Source organism: Squalius cephalus (genome assembly GCF_949319135.1).
Source record: "Squalius cephalus genome assembly, chromosome: 17".
NCBI classification, from domain to species: Eukaryota; Metazoa; Chordata; class Actinopteri; order Cypriniformes; family Leuciscidae; genus Squalius; species Squalius cephalus.
The window spans coordinates 21227762-21243407 of record NC_137138.1 but is presented as its reverse complement, the minus strand read 5'-3'; the positions used below and the strand labels follow the sequence as shown (position 1 = coordinate 21243407).

Here is a 15646-nt window from a genome sequence, read left to right as displayed (position 1 = left end):
CTGGAGCACTGTCTATGAGCAGAATGGCGTCTAAGCGATTGTGGTGTTCTGTTCTTGGGTGCAATAAGGAACACAGCAGTCATTTTGATGTTCGAACCGCTGAAGACGCAGTGGCTGAGTTTGTTTTCAAAGGGAATATTCCCCACAATCAATGTCAATGCTTTCATGTTTGCGCGAATCATTTCACACACCAGACTGCTTTACAAACGAGGTCAGTATAAAGCTGGTTTTGCTATGAAGCTGCTCCTGAAAAAAGGATCGGTATCAACTATTCATGTTCCTGCTGAACCTCCAGAAGAACTGAAGTGAGTGTAACGTTTTATTAACCTTTATATTAATATTTATATTAATCTTTGCAAATCGCTAGCACGCTTCACGATGAATGCGGCTGTTTACACTCAGGGTACATTACGGCATGTTTTCTATGTAGGGGAGACCGGGGACAGTTGCAACACTTTTTGCATTTCTCTCTTTTTTGCAGTTACGCAGAGACTATTTGGACTAGACCAACCAAATTTGTATTGTATTAAACTTGCATCTGTCTGCTAATTACCCATATCATTTAAAGATGATTATATATGACATATCGTTCACAGTATTTATTTGAATGGAAGAAGTCAGATGTTGCAACTGACCCCGACCCAGGGGACAGTTGCAACACAACCCAGGGACGGTTGCAACATGTTAAAAATAAAAAACTTAAGATTTTTATTTTACAGGTTTTCTCATTGGAGCTGTGAGTGTAAATGTTCACGTACAAGTACGAATATTTATTGTACAAGTTCTCAAATTCACATCTACGTGCTCTCGAGTTTTGCTACTCTTTTACCTTCATACTTATACTCATTATTCAATATTTCTTTTGAGGAGATGTGACAACCATATCTGTGAAGATCATGATAAGCACTTTCTTTCATTTTTGCTAAGGGTCATTAATTACTACATTTGCTTTTTCCTCAGACGCACAGGAACACAAATGCCTTTGTTGCTGGCTGAGCTCATCTCATCTCTCCAGTTGTAAGAGCGAGGGAGAGTGAGATGGTGAACGGGCTTATGGCCACACGGACTGCTGCACTGATGAATTAAGAGGAACAGGTGTCGACCATTGCAGAACAGAAGGAGCTTTGGTGACGCAAAACAGAACTGGTTCTGGATGGTTTTTTCAGTCCGGACCTGCTTTGGGCAGTTTGGACGATTGACTGGACATGTTTGTGAAGAAAAACTTCTTCATAAAGCTCCCCACAAATCACAGTCTCCATTTAGGAGATACTGTACATAAAGAGGGACCTTTTTTGAAGAGCACCAGTTCACAAAAATGTGAAAAATAAACCAGTTGAATCTGACATTAAATGATCATTATAGATTGCCTTTGAATATAAAAAAGCAGTTTTCACATTTTGATGAATCTCTTTGTCTACCACAGGAAAAAAAGACATGAGGGTAAAGATGATGACAGAATTTCAACAAATCACATGTGAAAGGTGTGCTGCAGATAATCAAATGCAAACGGGTGAGACTTAACACTAACACTTTCTTTTTTTCATAATAATTGTGAATTTCATTTCTGTCTAGATTCATCCTCAGGTTTCTCTGGATGATTGTTGCCTGAATGTACGTCAGTGAGTTTTCCTTCTCAGTGACTTTTATACCCAGCGGCATTGTGTTTTATGGTGTTTGCGCAGTGACACGTTGTTTCTGTGAGCCAAGAAGTTCTAGCTCAGGTTTTGTGTAAGCTCACTGGTCTCCAGCACACAGCCAGCTTCATCATGGAGATCTCTCTGTCTCACCTCCAACAGAAACCATCTGTCCAGTCAAGGGAAAAGGTACCAAATTTCCTCTTCACTTCTTACCTGTGATATACAACTGGTAAGGTGGAAACATCTGGTCATGATACTATGATATTGGAATTTTCTTCTTTTCAGGGTACAGTTATACAAAATGATTACTCTTTTTTTTTCTTCTTTTTTTGCTTCTCACAACTATATTTGTAGCTTTTTCTGAGTTTGGATTTGGGCCAAATTGAAACATTTGAGTGTATGTTTAACTGTTTACTTGATCTGAATAGTAATCATTTTACTTTTTCATAAAAATCTATGTATGTGTATGTATGTTTGCATGCATGTATGTGTCTGTCTGTCTGTCAGATCCTAGTGATTACATGTGGAGAAAAGAAGTGGTCTAAGCACTGAGCCCTGAGGCACCCCAGTAACTAGATGTTTTATATACATGATACATGTTGTATATACATAGATGTTATACCTTCATACAATGATTTAATTGTTTCGGTTACATTTTTCCATGAATATTTTTATGAAACCGTAAATTGATAATTCGTATTTTATTGTACTGTAAAGCTTTTATATTGTGAGGTTGTAATATGTGAACATTTTTTGTGTGAATTTTATGTCAGAGGACCTTGAGTTTCAATGAAATAACTAGAGGGTTCTCAAACCTCGCTCGACGCAACTCTTTACGAAGGACTCTTGGGAGACACAACACCCTGTCAGACAGTCAGCCTCACAGCCTCAACAAGGTAAAAGCTTTGACTGATTTCAGAAGAGCCCTCATTTCCTCATCTGTCTACTGTTTTTAGGCATATGAAGTTACTGCCATGCTAGCCATTAGCTAAAGATCCTGTTATGACCTTTAAATGTTGAATCATCTCAAAACGGTAGATTTGCTGTTTGAAGAAAACCTGATTGAAGTTCACCAGCAGAAGTGCAGTGGTATATGGTATTTTGGTCATGATTGCTTGAGTGATAATGTTTTATCTAATTGCCATGTGCTCTTTCAGAATCTGACCGGGACAGTGCTAAAACATGTCAATAACAAGAAAACAAATGTTAAATGTCACAAATACCCAATCATTTAATTCCAATGAATGTTTTTATACAGGAATGACCTTATTCATTATGTAATGATGGAAGAACTGCAGCCATGGTTTCACTGTAAAAAAAAAAAGTTCAAAAAAGAGCTCTGTCTGAAACATGCCCACACTTCCTCTTGCGGCATGTTACCATGGTAAGACTTCCTGCTCGAGCAGGAAGTTATATTGTGTTCAGAGCTGTCTCAAACGCACATCAGAAACAACTCACTCATGCGTTTAATAATCTAAAGTACATGTGATTCCAAGGATATGTCTCTGAAAGGGAATAACATTGAGATATCCAACGGACTCAAGGTACGTTCAAAGAGCCTGACTAAAAATGTATGTGCAGGTCTGTGTAAACACAGCGTTGTCACAGAATATGAATATGGCAATGAAAATGAAAATGCATCTGTTGAGAGTGAGTTTAACATTTTTTTCTCCTCAAGGAGTATTTTTTAACCATATCAGGTCAAACTATAATGTTAAAAGTTCCCTTGAACTAACTAATGTAGAGTTGGAACTACTTTCTTTTATTCAGGTGGCAAAAAAAATAAAAATAAAATGTTTTAGGGACTTGCTTGATTTTTTTTCCTGCAGATCATTGAAGATGTAAGCTCTACTACATTACCCTCCGGGAATGAGACGATCAGAGAACAATAATATCAGTTAATATCCAATTTGAGGGAAAAAGAAAGCCATTTTATCTCAGATTCCAATTGTGTGTCTCATTTTGTTGCTCTGAGCTCTTTCACTCAGCCTTTCTGGTGCTTGTGTGTGTCTCAATCGCCTGCAGGCATTGAATCAAACACCATTTATTACCAAGAAATGTGTACTTCAACTCATACCACAGATGAATGTATGCCATGATCCAACATACATATTTTTGATTAGTATAATTATAACTCTGATCGATATCATTTCATTTTCTCCTACAGACACTGGCAGTATCAGATGGAGGTAAGTTATTCATTAATCATGTTTTTTTTAGAGGAGATGGAGGATGAACGATATGTTCTCCCCCATCTACGGCATCGGGGGAAACAAAGGTCAGAAGTCTGTGCGGCCATGTGTTTTTATACTTTATCCACAGTTCTAATGCAGTCATACCTCTGGGTTTATCACTTTATCAGTGACCTGTTTACATCCGGTTTTGGGGGTGGGGGTGTAACCACATCAGTTTCTCTCTCTGTTCAAGTGTCATTGTGAGACAGAGCGATTGGGAGAGAAAAACAGGTGGGTAGGCAGAAAGTCAGACAGACAGAGGTATAGAAAGTCATGTGACTGTCTGGAAGTGAAGACAATCATCGATCGCACCAGTATAATCATCAAGCGTCTGATGCTAGTCATTCATAAAGTGTGACTCGAACTCATGCTTGGGAAATTCCTCTACTGCACATCAGAGCCGCAAAAACAAGTGACGAGTGAAGTGTCGGAATAAAGGAAGAGAACTGTAAAAAGTGTCATCAACAGATTTTGGGTTGAGACAGTTTAGCAGCGCACAAACATTAATGGTGTCATATTGACGAGCTCTTTCTTTAGCATGTCTCACACATTCCCGCAGCCTGCATGAGGAAAGACAAAACAGGGCTAAATCAGCTCATGCGTCCTTTGACAAAAGATTGAGATTCGCTGACTGACATGTTTATACACTGGGTTTTATTTTCACGGTTTTATGTGCTGTGCTTTTGAATTGACTTCACATTCAAACGGAAAAGTGTTTAGAGCCTAAAACAAAGATGACCCGAAGAACTGTGCAAAAAAAAAATTCAGCACTGATGCTCGTTTTTTTGCAATATATCGAAAAAATATTTGCTGAAATGTATAAAAAAAATAGTTTTTTTTTCAGATAAAATGGGACAGATCAACAGCAAAAATGGGATTGCTGTGAATTTAAATATATAAACATTTTACCTTTACAAAAATTATTATATAATTTCAAAGAATATGACAAAGAAGCACTTGATTGCATATTAATTGCAATTAAATTAACATTTATTATAGTTTAAACTGATATTAAATGCAATTAGAGTTATCTTTATATGTAATATAAGTAATTTCTTCTATTATCATTGAAATATGGTTCAGGTGTTCTTTCAAATGTACTGAAAAGCATTTATGGTAAACTAAAATATATTTTAATATAAATTCTATTAAAACTATTTAAATATATATATTTGTAATCACACAATTGAAATAATGTAGCTGCTGCAATTTAATACATATAAAATATATTAACTTTAAATGTAGGCTAATATAGAATAACAAACTACAATTAAAATGATAATCAAGTACTTAACATGTGCTTTAGTATGTTAGTCAACACATCAGAATAAGTGTACTTATACAAAAGATTATTAAACAAAAGATCATTAAAATTTGAAATATACGGTAACACTTTAGAATACTGTTCCTTCATTAATAATTCATGAATAACTACACAGGAACAAATGAGTAACACACTATTACCATTCTAGTAACTACTATTAACTAACAAGAAACTCTGATTAACAATTAGTAATCATAGCGCTCAGTCGAATGTGGTAGTTCACTATTAGCTAATCAGTAACTACTATTTTTTTTCCATACCTCCCAGAGAACTATATACAGGTTCATAATTAACATGAATAATGCATAATTAAAATAAAAGGTAACGGTAACCCACCAGTAATGACTAAAGTGTTACTACATCATTCTTAAGAAACTACTAATTATTTGGATCATTATTCTAAAGTGAAAAACATAACTTCCTAATATTGACTGGAGTCATTGTAAGCTTTTGAGATTTTTGTAAGATTTTGAATAGTAATTCCTTCCGATGGATTTGGTAACACTTTAGTCATTACTAGTGTGTTCCCATGATCTTCACTTTAAAATACTGATCCAAATAATTAGTTCCTTTGAGTCATGACTATAACTAATGATCACACTTGAGTCATTACTATCCAAGACCTTACAAAAACCTCAAAAGCTTACAATGACTTCAGTCAATATTAGGTAGTTATCAAGCTTTTCACTTTAGAATACTGATCCAAATTATTAGTAGTTCCTTTAGAAGCATGTAGCAACACTTGATTAATTACTAATGGGTTACCATTACCTTATGTTACACTCTCAGAAAAAAAGGTACAAAAGCTGTCACTGTGGCGGTACCTTTTCAAAAGGTACACCTTTGTACCTAAAGAGTGCATATTAGTCCCTCAAAGGTACATATTGGTACCAAACGTGTACATATTAGTACCTAAATGGTACATATTAGAACCCTTTTGAAGGGTACTGTCCCAGTGACAGCTTTTGTACCTTTTTTCTGAGAGTATACATTATGCATTATTCATGTTAATTATGAACCTGTATATAGTAATTCTCTGGGAGGAATGGAAAAAATAGTAGTTACTGATTAGCTAATAGTGAACTACCACATTTGACTGAGCGCAATGACTTATTAATTAATTAATCAGAGTTTCCTGTTAGTTAATAGCAGTTACTAGAATGTTAATAGTGCGTTACTCATTTGTTTCTGTGTAGTTCTTTATTAACCCGTTAAGTGTCACAGGTGGGACGGTCATATATATTTAGAACAATAATATCTTAGAAAAACCTAAAGTAATTTTGACAAACTATATATCATTTGAAAGCTTACAATCTCTAGTTTTCATATTTTGTGGCTGTTTTTTTAAATAAATTACAGAGGAGCAGTAATTCATCAATTTGCAGCAAGAATATTTCATATTCATTAGGCGTGTTTAGGCCTTTATTTTGAAATAGAAATAAACATGAAAAATCATGAAAGATTGGTAAACATCAGTTTGTTTTCATGCCAAGAGTTCAAAAGATAACACCAATTAAATTTTATGAGAAAAAAAGGTCTGAAAATGTTTTGAATATATAGAAAAATATTATGGATTCTCGATTTGTGATGTGGCAGCGAGCTATAACGCACATGTGCTCTTTTTATGTGTTTATTAGAGATTCAAATACTGCCAAACCAGTATTTCTGAATAGGATGTATACTTCATACAATGTATGAAATTATGGAAATACATGGTTCAGATCACTCAAAACATATATGAAAATGGAGGCGCCCTTATATGGTCAGTAAGGAAGCTTGGCTGTCCATCTAGTGAAAAAGTTTGGTACTGTGCCCAAATAAAATCTTACTGAAAACTCATTTTTTGAGATATCAACCTAAAATTTGGAACTCAACTTGTTTAGATTATTTGGCTTTAATTTTCTTGCAGTTTTAGAGTAAAATATATTTTGGAATATATATATTTTATATAAAATGTACTTCTAAAAATAAAATGTATTTCACTTCTACAATAATCTGGCAAATGTCTTCTTTAACACTAGACCAACCATATGTCTATATTCCAAACCATTCTTGAAAAGTATGTAAAGTAAAACTTTTCATTTGTGATGAATATAAAGTACTTAAAAGTGTTCTTAAATTAAGAAGTCGTCATACAAGTGTACTCTCTTTAAGTACTATTAAGTGGTTTTTTATTTCCTTGATATAATTTCCTGCAAATACAGTTTTTTTTTAAATATAGGCTGCTTTTAAGATTTGAAGTACACAAATAAAATGAAGTGCACTTATTTTTCACAAGTATATCCAAACCCTTAGTGTTGCGTGGCATGGTTCATGTTTGCTCAATAGTAGGCTATATTTAATGACTTATAGTATAATCCACTTTACCTAAAAGTTCATGTCAAACTTTATCTAGTTAGGTAAAGTGGGTCAAAATTTGCGTACTTTTGCACTATTCTATGTCACTTATGTCATGTAGTATAAATATAGAGAGTATTGTGTTCACACTGAACATTCCAAATGGAAAAAGTGCACTTTAAATACGTGGATAATGCACTTAATTAACCGAAAAAAAAACGAAGTGTGGAATGTTGGGCCTTGTCCCAAATGGCACACTTCATATGTACTTTGTCTTTTGTCCATTTAGTCATTTTAGGTTTCAGAAGGGTGCGAGCACGAGCACCCCCTTTTAGTCGATATGCGCCCTTGATGCGCACTTTTGCCGACTCTGCAGCAGACGTCTACCCGACAGTCAAAGAGGCATTAAGTGCGGACTCAGAAGAAAACAGCGAGTTTTTAGGGTGCCATTTGGGAAAGGGCCTTAGACACGTCACACACTCAACTGTTGCAGCTTTAATAGGGGGAGGGGCTATTAAATTCTGATGTTGAATGACAAAATAACCTTAAAAAGTTCATACACTACACAGCTGAGTATATAAGTACATAGTGTATAATGTGTCATTTGGGACACACTGTCAACAGACCCTCACAATACACTGAAATGCTTTAAGTTCAAATGCCAGTGCTTCTCAACATCCTCTCCGTCTCGTGGGTGTTAGAACTGAATGTGCTGGAGACCGATGAGCGCACAACGCCGCAGTACTCCAGCAGTAACTCCAGTCTGCCCACCGTGCCCAGTGAAGGGACCAGAGGTGTGGGTCAGGTGGCCAGCTGGGCCGTCAGCTTCGAGAGGCTGCTGGAGGACCCCATGGGCGTACGCTACTTCACGGTGAGTGAACTAAACAAGTGTCATTCGAAAGAGTGAATATTTCTGGCCATAAAGAAGCACATCAAAATCTGAAAAAATACACAGATGAATGGGCTTTAGGGGAAGATATTGATTAGCTTACTGTGTTGGTTATTTTCACTAATGAATCTTCTAAAAAGCACTTGAGTTTACTGGGTGGGAAGGTTGCTGAATGATCTACTAACTACTCCTACAGGCAACTCAAGTAATATTGACATAAGTGTGATTAATTGCAATTAATGAATCAATCAGCAAATCATGCAATTAATTTGATTAATATAGATTTAATTGAAAGACAGCCCTAAAAACAGGTAATGTCTTACTCGGAAGAGAAAAGCAGAAGCGGTGTCCTAGAAATAAGCCTTTGCTTCTAGTTTCTCAGTGTACACGTCATATACTTCTGCACTTATTCACTTCGTAATAAACAGATTTTCGTAGAGAGATGCTGCCATGTTGCTCGACGCTCTCATTTGTTTACCGACCACGCAGAGCAAGCAACTCAACCCCAATTCATTGTGAAATGTGTAAAATCAGACAAAAAACAGGAGGTGAGGAGGAAAACAGCCCACGGTATGAGTCACTGTAATCATAGGTAAATGAGGAGGTGTGGAGAATGTTTCAGAAGGGAGGCTGGAAGAGAGTTTGTGGGGGGGGGGGAAGGAAACATTTGGGTGTTTAGGTGAGAGAGCTCTGAGATGGATACACCTCTGTGAATTCCTAATTTGGTGGCCAACAGAGATACCAGCCAGAACCAGAAATTAAATTGTCTAAATTGTCTTGTTTTTAATAATAATACAGGTGATAGCAATTATCATGCCCACCGACACATGCAGTTCATCCAGATTTGAGGCATATTCTTAGCGTTACATTTTGTCTGTATGCACCAAAGGCATTTCTGAAATCTGAGGTCAGTGCTGAGAACATCTTATTTTGGCTGGCGTGTGAAAAGTTTCGCAAGATACCTGCCTATCAATCAGAACAGGTAAATCTCCGTATTGTATCTAACCACTATTTTATCACTGTTTCTTTTCCTTTCTAATTCCTACAGAAAATGTAAAAATTACATTTGTTTTCTTACCCTAGCTCAAGAGAGAGGCGTTGTCAATTTATAACAGCTTCCTGTCCAGCAACGCAACTTCTCCCATTAACATAGATGACAGAGTACGAGTCGAGGAGAAAGATGTTCAAAACCCTCATGCTGAAATCTTTCAAAAAGCCCAACAACAGGTATGTGACATCATATCGGGTAGAAATGTCAATTGAAATAGATTTCAAGAGCATTTCATTGATAAGAATAGAGTGTAGGGAGGATTGACCTTGGTGAGGTAGATCTGCTACGCTGGCATGAGCTAAGGCCTAATGTTGAAACATGCTCAGAATTACAGAGATATTAGGATACATGCCGCTTCAAGGTTGAGAGAACCCCGTAGCCGATCTAGACAGGTGGTTCTGGGGTGGAGGAGGGCCAAAAAAATGAATTCTCATTGTGCACAGAAGCTACTGAGTGGAATGTGAATAAAGGTTGTGTAGATTAGAAAGAGAAATCGATTGGTACTGCTGGCTTGAGAGATCAGCTACTTGAAAGAGTTTCATGACTGAACTATGCATCATATATATATATATATACACACACAGGGTTTCAAGAAAAAGAGTTTAGGAGCCTCTGCTCATGACAGTGCATCCCAAGTGCATAAAGCGTTCCATGTACATGGTTAGTGATGCAATAATATAAACTAGAGCATTCCCATTATAATCAGCAAAGTTGTCTTCACTGCAAGAAGGCGTATTAAGTGTCTTTTTCAATCAATTTCAAATGCTTTCAGCCTCAACAACAAATTAGTAGATTTTTGCATCTGTCAAACAAGCAGGGGGAAAAAACTGACACTGGATGCTATTGTAGTTTTGCCCATTTGTGTGGTGTAAAAACAAAGATATGTGTCATAATGAATTAGTTGTTACATTCGTGACGAAGACGTATTTGTTGTGTCATATGGTAAGGCAAACCACTTTAGTTGAAGACCATACAGCAATCATAACTCAATTATCCAGAGCTACTAAAAGCAATCAACTCAAAAGCAAAGAGCCCACCCTGCTTTGACTCCCTCTTGAGCAGAAGCGTCCTTCTTACCTAACCTCTCCATTCTCTCTTCCCCCTTTCAGATCTTTAAACTGATGAAGTTTGACAGCTACACTCGTTTCGTGCGCTCACAGCTCTATCAAAGCTGCATGCTAGCTAATGTGGAGGGCAGGCCTCTGCCAGGGCTGGACCCTCGTGGCAAACCCCTCACGTCAACGAAACACACCAGCAGCACTTCACCCAGAGAGCAAGTCAAGTTCGATAAAACTAAGGAGGTAACTTGATATCTCAATGTAAAACATGACTGTATTTGATCTTAATAAGAGATTTATATGAGTTTGTTGTTTTCCAGAGGTTAAAGGCGAAGACAAGTACAGCAGAGGGTGATGATGTGGTAGAGAGGAGGAAGGTCAATCTGCAAGGCATTATAGGAAAGGACAAACGCAAAGAGAAGAGAGGGTCCTGGGGAGGTGATTTTATGATGTCAAAACCCACCTAACCCACACAGGGTTTAAATTTAACTAATAATAGGTTTTTAGACATCTAATAAAATCTCTGTTCTCTATTGGCCATTTCCAGAATCACCTATCAGCTTCAAGACTGGACTTGTGAAGAGTTCAGAGGTAACTTGCTACAAAGTCTGTAGATACCAGCATTATACAATGCCATACAAGTACTGGTATCAACACATATATCTGTTGTTGCAGGTTGAGAAATTAGTGGCACGCTCTGCAGACGGAGGGGTTGATAAGTATTGCTGTGTCTTCCTGCCCGATGGTACGGCATCTCTGACCCCGGCCCGACCTGGTGTCACCGTCCGCAAAATGCTCACCGGCGTATGTGAAAAAAGAGGCCTTCCTCTGTCAGACATCATTATTTATCTACAAGGCAAAGACAAAGTGAGAAGTGCAAAACATTTACATGTACATTACTAGGCAAAATGTCTTTATATGAATTTTTTTTTATTGGGATCTCCCGTTGTGTGTCACATATAGCAACCGCTGTCATTGGACCAGGACAGCTCTGTGCTGAAGGATCAGCAGGTGTTTTTGGAACTGAGGGTCACATTTGCGTGAGTGTTGTGCAAAAAAAGTTGCCCAAAAATGAAAATCATCCTCATGTCGTTCCAAACCTGTATGCATTTCTTTCTTCTGTGGGACACAAAAGAAGATATTTAGAAGAATGTTGGTAACCAATCAGTTTTGGTTGGATTCCTTTGTGTTTTTTGTCCATAAAATTAAAGTCAATGGGAACCGAAATTGTTTAATTACCAGCATTAAAAAAAAAAAAAAAAAAAACTTCTTATGTGTACCACAGAAGAAAAAACATCAGATTTGATACAACATGAGGGTGAGTTAATGATCACAGACTTTTCATTTATGGATGGCCAGTTCCTTTAAATGCAAACAATCCGTTTGAATTGCTTGTTGTCTCCAGGTGTTAATATGTGTAATATGTGTGTTTCTCGTACAGGGTAAAGGTAGCATTCGCAGGTAAGACGGTAGCTGTTGTGGTGAAGTCAAATAAGACCCTGCAGGACGCCCTTGCGACGATGCTTAACAAATACCGCCTCAGGGCACAGGACGCCACTGTTACCATGGTGAGGGGGAGGTCTAGATTGGCCAGAACAAGTATTTCATTCTTTGTTGAAACTAACAGTTTGACCTTTTTTGATGGACCACAAGATTACAGGGAGACATTCACAGATTTTCCTGTTTCTCTTGTTATTAAACTGCAGCTGCAAAAGTAGGACAGTGACAGTACTAAACAATCATTTAATGTTTTATGTTCATCAAAACCCTTACACACAGAAACATGAAAAACTCAATACAGTCAATATGCAGAGAAAACCTCCACATGCTCTTTAGTATTCTTCATAGTAATTTACGTTACGGTAACATCAATTAAAAAAAACAAAGTAACAAAGAATTGTGCCTTCACACCCCTAGTGACCAAACTTCATGCTATTTAGACATACTAAATGCTAATAAATCTACTTGTCATACAATCCTAATTACTAAATATTATTCAAATATTATCAACATTTGCATTACATCAGCCATGTGCTCACATGTTTTCTGTCCTCTGTTTTCAGAGTGGAAGCGGACAGATAATAAGTATGAACACAGCTGTCACCTCTCTGGCCAATAAGACACTAATTCTAGATAAACGTATGTACAAATTCTATTTTAAATTCTACATCTTGCAGGTTTCATTTTGATCTAATGAACAACTGAATTCACTGAGTGGGAAGACAGACACATGGATAGATAGATGGGTTGATAGATAGATAGATAGATAGATAGATAGATAGATAGATAGATAGATAGATAGATAGATAGATAGATAGATAGATAGATAGATAGATAGATAGATAGATAGATAGATAGATAGTCAGGCAGACAGACAGACAGACAGACAGACAGACATAGATATATAGACAGACATAGATATATAGACAGACATAGATATATAGACAGATTGATTTATTCTTACTCTCTGGAATCAGTCTTCTTAAAGGTACAGTTCACCCTAAAATAAAAATTCTAAACTGTTGATCGATCTAATCACTCTTGCAGGTGTTGATCAAGCCAGCAGCTTAAAAGGGAGCTTCTCACCTACTTCATTACAAGTGAGTCTACAGCTTTAGAACAGCGTATCTCAATATCTTGATATTCTCCAGTCCTTCTCTGAGGTATAACCTCTGCTGCATCTGTCACCAGGATCGGAGAGGTGGTGTGGATGCGAACATGTTCCCTCCAGGGAATTCTCGATCAAATGCCCGACAGAAGAACCCTGGATTGAGGAGAACCTATGACATGGAGGGTAAATGATGATTACCTTGTTTCTATTCGCTGGTCTTTATAGTACCGTAGAATACAACCTGCTTATCTTAATGTCTTTATCTAAATGTGCTCATCTCGGGACTTTCAGGTTTGGTGGAGTTGTTAAACCGAGCACAGACCTGCAGTGCTGATGATCAGCGAGGTCTCCTGAAGAAAGAACATCTAATGCTGCCTCAGTTCCTTCAGTTACCCCTGGAGGAGGCTGAGGAGGCTGAGAACAACAGATCGCTGGAGGAGTCCTGCTCCAGTATGGGGTCTCTTGAAGTGGATTCTCCTGCAGGACAATCAGACACATTAGGGGAGGGACCATCTGAGAGCCAGTGCTCAAACCCAGCCCGAGAAACTGTGGTGTGAGCTTAATGGACCTGTTACATCCTTTGCTTCAATGATCAGTCACACTGGAACACGAAGAATAGAGAATAATGTTTCAGGGAAGTGAATGTGACGGTCTTTAACGATGGACACTTGTTATTAGGATTATAATTTTTTTGATAAAAGCAGATGCTACGAAATATTGTTTACAGTAGATGTGATTCTGCACATGTTAATGTCTAGCTGCTTGTATTTATTTCAAATTGATTCACATAACAAAAATACATTCTATCTGTTTAATGAAGACATACATTGCGTAATTCCCTTAAAGGTTTCATTGAGGTTTTCAAAACCATTCGAAATTGGTATTTGGGAACACTTTATTATGTACACTTTACTACATTAAGTTGATGCGTTAGTTATCATGAACGAGCAATTAAAGCCTATTAGTTTATGTAAAAGTTGACATCATTATTTTTATGACTTTAACAAATCCATTAATGGGAAACAGGTTATTTTCAATAAAAAAAGGACAAGACTTTTTCCATTGTGACTTGATCGGATAATAAAAGTACGACTCCATTCCATTATGAAGTCAGGCCTCCTGAAGAAATACCTTCTAGGGAATACTTGTGACTAGAGTATGAAGGCTCAAGTTCACCTTGAGTGCATCTAATGGTTCTTTTTCATCTATGGTAATATAAAATATTTTAAATAATTTGTAAATTAATGGTAAAATACAAAACCGCATTAACCGTCTTGAGATGTCGCGGCAACTGTGACAGTCACAGCCCTAGACTCTGTAAACCGTATAATACAAAGTGGTCTTTCTTTGTATACATTTTCTGACAGTCAATCATTTTGCCCATTTTCATTGGGCAGTTCATATGGTAAAATGAAAGCTGAGTGTGTGATAGATGAACTTGGATCAGTTTTCATTTTGGAAGGGTGCAAAATATATACAATATTTCAATATTTTTCAGCAATAAGAAGACAATCAAGTAATCAAAAAGCAAGAGTTAAACTTTTTTTTAATCACCGGAGGGATCTAAGCACATGAAAACAGATGCCGAGCTTGCTTTTTTCCTGCTAGACAGGTAAAACATGTTTAAATGAGTTGGCGGAAGTTTTAGAATAACTAACATCCTTTACCTTTGAGTGGAATTAAATTAAGGCAGTATGGTTTTAGAGAAGTTGCATAACTCTACAACTATAGGCTACAGACTATAGCCTAAAATGCTTGAATGGATATTTTGCGATTATTTAAAGGTACACAATGTAACTTTTGGCCCTCTAGCGGTTAAAAAACAATACTGCATGTATTTTGTGGAAGAACATTGTTTTGGTTGTGCTTTGGCTCTGCTTGACTGTGCGGACGAATATGGTTATCCTACAGCTCATATAACATTCACTACTACTGTGCTTAATAGATATAACCAGTTTAGATGGAAGTGGATCTCAAGCTAACTAGCTGAAGACGTTACTGTAGCTATACCCATTAATAGACACGGTACTTCCTTGAAAATACATGCCAGCACAGCGCTACGCCATAATGAAATGACCCTTCACAATAGATGATGCTTTATAATGAACTCTGTTAGAGAGCTACATATGACAATTTATCTGTTCAATAAAATACCTTTCTGACCGGTTGAGTAATAAAACCACCATCTCCGCATTGCTTTTGCAACATTTCAAATCCCTCAGGTCTCACCCTCTCCGAAAACCCAAGCCAATGTTGATTCTTGTTTTATTACAAGCTCTGTTGAATTCTCTTTTTGCCAGCAGGCTCGTGAAAAACATCCCATCAGGTCTAAAATATAAACACTTATAATAGGCTTACGATAGTGAACCAGGGTAAGACAAAACATGTTTTGGAAGAAGGATTGATGATGTATTGAAAAAAAATAAAAAAATAAAAAATAATAATAATAAATTACATAGTGTACCTTTAACCAATAGCCTGTGAGGCTTTAAGTGACGTCAACTG

At 36.9% G+C, this 15646-nt stretch overlaps 1 protein-coding gene across 2 annotated transcripts; it reads left to right on the top strand.

Annotated features, from left to right (window-relative positions):
* Positions 1 to 1703: 1703 nt before the first annotated feature.
* rgs14b (regulator of G protein signaling 14b) lies at positions 1704 to 15556 on the top strand. Of its 2 annotated transcripts, XM_079847845.1 has the most exons (16): positions 1704 to 1823; positions 2411 to 2533; positions 3805 to 3826; positions 8234 to 8403; positions 9311 to 9403; positions 9505 to 9648; positions 10582 to 10773; positions 10851 to 10968; positions 11078 to 11121; positions 11206 to 11397; positions 11494 to 11570; positions 11972 to 12098; positions 12594 to 12669; positions 13078 to 13130; positions 13222 to 13324; positions 13433 to 15556. In XM_079847845.1, the coding sequence occupies exons 1-16, from the start codon at positions 1767 to 1769 to the stop codon at positions 13696 to 13698; spliced, it is 1857 nt and encodes a 618-aa protein (XP_079703971.1). In that variant the 5' UTR covers positions 1704 to 1766; the 3' UTR covers positions 13699 to 15556. The 2 variants fall into 2 exon arrangements, with proteins under 2 accessions (XP_079703971.1, XP_079703972.1); XM_079847846.1 differs by lacking the exons at positions 1704 to 1823; positions 2411 to 2533 and adding an exon at positions 3055 to 3181.
* Positions 15557 to 15646: the final 90 nt, after the last annotated feature.

What these genes read in the sequence shown, in the direction of transcription:
- rgs14b (XM_079847845.1), top strand. Translation starts at nt 1,767, where the DNA reads ATGGAGATCTCTCTGTCTCACCTCCAACAGAAACCATCTGTCCAGTCA. An exon ending in AGTTCGATAAAACTAAGGAG is followed by an intron (nt 10,774 to 10,850) that starts GTAACTTGATAT and finishes GTTGTTTTCCAG; the next exon opens with AGGTTAAAGGCGAAGACAAG. An exon ending in GACTTGTGAAGAGTTCAGAG is followed by an intron (nt 11,122 to 11,205) that starts GTAACTTGCTAC and finishes CTGTTGTTGCAG; the next exon opens with GTTGAGAAATTAGTGGCACG.